Source organism: Hyalella azteca, unplaced genomic scaffold (genome assembly GCF_000764305.2).
Source record: "Hyalella azteca isolate HAZT.00-mixed unplaced genomic scaffold, Hazt_2.0.2 contig3614, whole genome shotgun sequence".
In the NCBI taxonomy this organism is placed as follows: Eukaryota; Metazoa; Arthropoda; class Malacostraca; order Amphipoda; family Hyalellidae; genus Hyalella; species Hyalella azteca.
In genome coordinates this window covers 1-5,855 of record NW_025933858.1, presented here as the reverse complement: position 1 = coordinate 5,855, position 5,855 = coordinate 1, and the positions used below count along the sequence as shown (strand labels likewise).

The following is a 5,855-nucleotide window of genomic DNA, read 5'->3' as shown; positions in this document are numbered from 1 at the left end:
AAGCCATTGTAGCGGTAGCGGTAGCGCCCGCTACATTTAGAGCATGTAGCGGTAGCGGCCGCTGCATTTCAAAGTAGCGCTGCCCAGCTCTGTATAAATGTATGACGGTAAGCCAAAGTTTACACCACATCAATGATTGATTAGTCTCGTTATGTCTCGTTAAAATGGCTGTAAATTCCGGGAAATTTTAAGGTACCTATTTTAACCGGGACGTCTCGTCTCGTCTCGGTATCATCCCGGAATTCCAACGGAGTGCTGAAAATTGTCCCGGTTTTTATTGCCAACCGGGACAGAGCCTGTTGTCTCGTCTCGTCTCGGATTAAAAAAAATACCAAACGCAGGAGTCTAGTAGGCAGGTAACCTCAAGTAATAGGCAACTTTTGAGACATACTAGGCATTCCTACCTGCTACCATTACTGCCTGACATGTATTCTAAAATGGGGTAAAAAAAGGACCAGACATGGGGTAAGACGGGACCACTAAATGATCGTGTTTTACCACACAAGTGGTCCTATCTTACCCCACAAATGGTCCTCTCTTACCCCACAAATGGTCCTCTATTATCCTACAGTTTATCAAAAATAATTTTTAAATGAATATATTATTGTGTGGTACCATACATGGAGTATTTTGGTCAAAATTTTTATCTTTTGCTCAAACTTCATTATAACTTGTTAGATTTTTTAATTAGAGAAATTTAGTGCACTATTTTAAATTGCATCAAAGGGATATAGAAAATAGGGATGTCTATTCCCATTAGTGAGCTGCAAAACTATGTGCAAGATTGGCTGGGGGAAAAATCACTGTGTGAAACATGAAAAATAATTATGATCACAACTCTGTGACAGGGCATGAGCTATGTTTGAAGAAGTGCACCACAAATGCAGTTAGCAAGAAAACACATGTCTGATACTTAAGTTATTATCCATTGGTTTTATTACCTATTTGATAAATTTTTCAGACAATGACACTAATGGAATATACATAAAGCATTTAACAGTGCTCTACAATGAACCAAAGCCAACCCACTATTACTATGCTTAACAAAGTTTTCTTGTGACAAAAACTCCAATGTGACTGATATTAGAGTTGACTTCCCGCAACACAAAATGGTAACAAGTGATTGTTTAATCAAATAATGTGTTTCTAGATGGACAATATTGAATATCAGATTTGTACTTTTATTAAAAACCTTGTAACATAAGAATTACCAGTTGGTCCTGTCTTACCCCAGTCTGGTCCCATCTTACCCCAATGGGGTAAGATGGGACCAGCTCACTTTTTTTAATCTGTACAGAAAACTATGTTAGATGCAAAATGTCTGAGTTGTAGCTTAGAAGCCCATTGCATAACTACACCTTGTGATAGGTTTGCAGTTTTTTAGTTATTCATGTTCTAGATGCTACAGGCTTGTTAGTGATTTTGGTCCTGTCTTACCCCATCTGACTATATACCTTAACCGATAGGTATGGTAAAAACTATCATAGGTATATCCATCTAAAGAGTCAATAATTTTTATAAACAATTTGATGAAGCTGAAGCATCAAGCTGCATTATAACTTGATAAACTTATACCAATTTTTTTTGACTGATGGTCAACTAATACTTAGGCAAGACGATAATTTGATGAACGAAGACATCAGGACAAAATTCTTACTAACGGCTCACCATCAATATCTTCCTCTCTGAAGTGCCGCGCCTGTAAAATACAAAGCATTAAAGGCGAGAAATACTGAAACAAGCTGAGAAAATACACCATTTTTTAACTATCAATAGGCAGCTAGGTACATATTAACGTATAATATATGAATTGCAAGCAGAATTAGCTAACATGCGATCAGGGTTACAGCCTACAAGCAAGACACATTCGTTCGTTCATGAAGCGTTCAATACGACACAATGAACACACATAAAACGATAGTTACCATAATACTTCAAGGAGGTGGCTGAATAGATATTAAAATGGAATAAGTTTACGAAACAAATAACTTCGAACTGTCTACCTACTACTAGCACTACTAGAAAGGCAATGCACACTGCAATGACTGCATGACAAGATAACGGGATCGGCGTTGCATAATTCAAGGAGCAGGGGAAAATCCGCTAGATTCTTCTTTCAAGCCTCTTCTCATTTCGAATATGAATTTTTCTACAAAACTGACGATGAGATAATTTTATGGAATATTCTATTATCCAATATTTCAAACTATTTAGTATTTCGTCTCTTTAGCGAAGTCCATTGCGCGGTCAACTCACGGTCAAGGTAGCGAAAACACGTCAGTCAGCTGTTGTTGTTGACACTTTGGATAACGCCGCATTTTTTCGAATATTTGTATTGTTATTAATAACATTAAACCCTGTGTTACTAATACTGTCTTGGTTAGAATGTGTATATCATCCTAGCTTAGATACTGGAAGAAGAAGTTTTAATATGGCCTCTAAGTTGCAGAAGGTAAATATAATTTTGATCATTTACGTGCGTAATGCATAAGCTATATGCTATAATCATTAGCTAGTAGCTACTGACATTACAGAATGCATAATAATTATGCATTTGAATTTGAGTAGGCTTAATGAAAATAATAAGTAATATTTTAGGCTGACCCGCTGAGACCAATGAGTAGTGTTCTGTTAATCTTAATGTTGGTTAAAAAATGCTAACATCCATTCCAGATGCCAGTTAATGTCACTTGAGTCGCCACTTCCCAGTTCCCACTTACGAGCGGTAGTGCGGTACGACTCGCCACATCACCCATACCCATAGCCATGGCCCATAGGCAATAGGGCTGGCTGTTGATGTTGATAGAATTTTTTTTTTGTAAACCAAGTTCAAACTGAACCACAGTTTCTACCAAGATGGAAACTGCTTTGTAGCAATTAACAATTGTAGCTTCAAAGCCTTCAACTAGCTTGTAAGTTGTAGGTAGTAGCCATAATCAAATGTATCAATTGAAGAACATTACAATTAAGTAAATATGTCGTTTTATTCACATATGGCAAATAGGTATGCCGTATGAGCATTATGTGCCAGCTGCTTGACTGCTTCAGTGACATAAGGCATTTGATATTTGTCATTGATATTTGATGGTCAGTACCTACTTGTAGTTTTTGAAAAACCAAGGCAAAGATGAGAGAATAGTTTGATAATATCTTAAAGCTTAATGACAAACTATTAATTTTTCAGAATCGTTTTATTTTTAATTTCCTCATCTCGAAATTTAAACCCATTTCTCATGTATAGTATGGTAATGCTGGTATCCATGATACTTTACTGGTCTACTTTGGACTCAAAAATGAACTTGTGGAAGAATCTAAAAAACTCTCTGCTTTGCCACTATGTTAACATGTTCCCTACCCCGCGTATTGAGCCATATGTGTACCAACAGTGATATTCCAGTGCTGCATATTGGGACACCAGTGTGCCAAAAGCAGTATTTTATGCAGTTTTGATAAAATGCATATAACTAAAAAATTTGCACTTGAACTTTCTCTATTATAATATTAATGTTCACTCAAAAAGTGGATTATTAAGTAAAACAAATCAATGGACCAAAATTTTATTTTTAAATCTCCTTGAACAAACGATAGTAACTGTAAAACTTCTAACTAATAATTCCCTTCTATTCCCTTCTGTTCCCTTCTATTCCCTTCTGTTCCCATCTATTCCCTTCTATTCCCTCTTATTCCCCCCTATTCCCTTCTGTTCCCTTCTATTCCATGCTATTCCATTCTATTCCCTTCTATTACTTCTATTCCCTGCTATTCCCTTCTATTCCCTTATATTTCCTTCTGTTCCCTTCTATTCCCTCTATTCCCTTCTGTTCCCTTCTATTTTATTATGGTACATATAAGGCTCAATAAATACTTGGTACACCGGTGGTACAATACGCAAGAACAACATGTGGTTATTATTTGCTTGCGTAATGTACCACATGTGTCCCAACATTTTTATTGCAGCTATGCAAAGCTATGATGCCACAGAGCAGCACACACCTCCTCACGTCATGGCCAATGGCGCCAAACTGAAGCAGCAACCACTGAAAGCCTTCCGTGATAAGGGAATACTGGGGAAATCTGGATACGCGGGGAATGTGTTAAACTCAAAGTTTTTTGTATGATTTTCTGGTACTAAAAATAGATTACATATCTGAACCTTCTTTTTTTTATGCAATACCGTACCTTGAAGAGGTCAAGTCCCATTAGAGTTGACAGCAACTCGAGAAGCATTGACAAAATGATTTTGTTCATTAGATGCCACTTACGTCAGATGCCTTTTTTTGCATATTTTTAAATTATAATAAGCAGGGCATATGTTATATGACTACCTATGTTTTTTAATCTTGTATTGTATGCATTTTTTATTCAGGCTCTGTTTTCTGCTATTGAACATCAGTACTTGGCACAAGTGAAGAAAATAGTTCAAGCTAGAGAGAAAGCTTCACTCATCACAGACTGGCAAAAGTTACTGGAGCCCAAGTCTCTTGACACAGTTCTGCATGCAGCCGTCCGTGTCAAACACGAATCAATACTCAAGTGAATAACAACCATATATTGTGATTGCTTTAGATGCTGATTTCTAATAAATATGATGTGAAAACTTTTAACAATATTGCTTGTTTCATTGCATTATATTGGTTGTATGGTTTTCATCCAGATTTGATTCTTCTTTACAGTTTTCTTTCATATTAGGGTTTCTTATTTACTCATATAATCATAACTATTTAAAATCACATTTATATCATCCAAGTAATTTAATTAATAAAATAATTTATATCAAGTTAAAAGAAGCTTAGTGTTAATATTAGTATTCCTAATTATTTTTTAGCACTAACAATCTTCAATTATCAACTAAAAAAATCATTTTAATTTTCTTGCCACTAATTTCTTCTTGAACTTGCAGGTATTTGCTTGAGAATTGTTCCTCATGTCTAGAGCAGAGTAACAGCAGTAGCATGAGGCCTCTGCATGTAGCAACAGTTCAGTGTCACATGTATGCAGTCAATCTCCTTCTTGCAGCAGGTACCTAGGTAAACCTCATTTTGATTAATTCATATATACTGTTTCTATAAAAAATTCCCTTTTAATTTATTCTTTTTAGTTTAGTAAAAAAAACTACTTCTATGCAAAACTTTTATTACATGATTTGTTGATTTGAATTTATATTATATGTTACTTAAATTGGTCTAGAAGGGGATGTAAAATGTGAAATTAAAGCAATATAGATGTGTATATTTGGACATCTCAGAAGCATTGGTACCTTACAGGAGCAGAGGTGGATGCTCCTAGTGAGAACCACATGACACCATTGATGCTTGCATCAGGCCAGCAAGAAAGAGATGCACTTCACATCGTAAGGATGTTGCTAAATTCAGGTGCCAATGGTGCAGCATGTAATACCGTGAGTTGAGCTACTGCATAGATATCTTATTTCTTGCTGAAGTGGAGACAGGGGATTACATATGCATTTCCAAACCTAACATGTGTCAATTGTGCAGGAGATAGGTAACTTGTTTTGTTCTTTACTGCATTTCCATTGCAGGCTGTCAGGTAAAAATTTGACTAGTAATTCATGACAATTATCTAATGTCTCACCAGTTACCTTTATAAAATGGTAAGAACACTGTTAATACCGAGTACAAAAGTACCTACCTACTAATATACCGGTGAATTTGGAGTCATCCATTGTGTATGTTCAAAGCTGGGCAGCGCGACTTTGAAATGTAGCGGCCACTACCGCTCCTGCTACATGATCTAAATGTAGCGGGTGCTACCGCTACCGCTACAAGTGCTTAAATGTAGCGCCGCTACCGCTACCAAAAATGTAACTGCCGCTACATGTAGCGCGCTACTGCGCA

General features: G+C 36.4%; 2 protein-coding genes across 4 annotated transcripts in view; one reads left to right on the top strand and one right to left on the bottom strand.

Moving 5' to 3' along the window:
- LOC108671891 (calmodulin-like protein 4) overlaps positions 1-2,047 on the bottom strand; it is a 5,574-nt gene extending 3,527 nt beyond the window's left edge. The window contains exons 1-2 of one of the 2 annotated variants that reach the window (XM_018159486.2): positions 1,926-2,047; positions 1,669-1,699 (exon numbers count right to left, since the gene is read on the bottom strand). In XM_018159486.2, the coding sequence (XP_018014975.1) occupies positions 1,669-1,699; positions 1,926-1,928 (34 nt within the window). In that variant the 5' untranslated portion in view covers positions 1,929-2,047. Of the gene's footprint in view, positions 1-1,668; positions 1,718-1,925 lie in introns of those variants that run through there. The other variant, XM_047879679.1, reaches the window with a different exon arrangement.
- Positions 2,048-2,244: 197 nt separating this feature from the next.
- LOC108671893 (ankyrin repeat domain-containing protein 16-like) lies at positions 2,245-5,614 on the top strand. Of its 2 annotated transcripts, none has more exons than XM_018159489.2 (4): positions 2,245-2,452; positions 4,367-4,533; positions 4,901-5,019; positions 5,265-5,612. In XM_018159489.2, exons 1-4 carry the CDS (start codon positions 2,432-2,434, stop codon positions 5,405-5,407), a joined length of 450 nt encoding a protein of 149 aa, XP_018014978.1. In that variant the 5' UTR covers positions 2,245-2,431; the 3' UTR covers positions 5,408-5,612. The 2 variants fall into 2 exon arrangements, 1 of the variants encoding a protein (XP_018014978.1); XR_001930853.2 differs by having other exon boundaries at positions 2,247-2,452; positions 4,901-5,027; positions 5,265-5,614.
- Positions 5,615-5,855: the final 241 nt, after the last annotated feature.

Bases quoted from the DNA above. Each gene is read 5' to 3' on its own strand.
- LOC108671893 (XM_018159489.2), top strand. From the start codon at position 2,432: ATGGCCTCTAAGTTGCAGAAG. The intron at 4,534-4,900 runs GTGAATAACAAC...TTGAACTTGCAG, and splicing joins AAACACGAATCAATACTCAA to GTATTTGCTTGAGAATTGTT. The intron at 5,020-5,264 runs GTACCTAGGTAA...GGTACCTTACAG, and splicing joins CAATCTCCTTCTTGCAGCAG to GAGCAGAGGTGGATGCTCCT.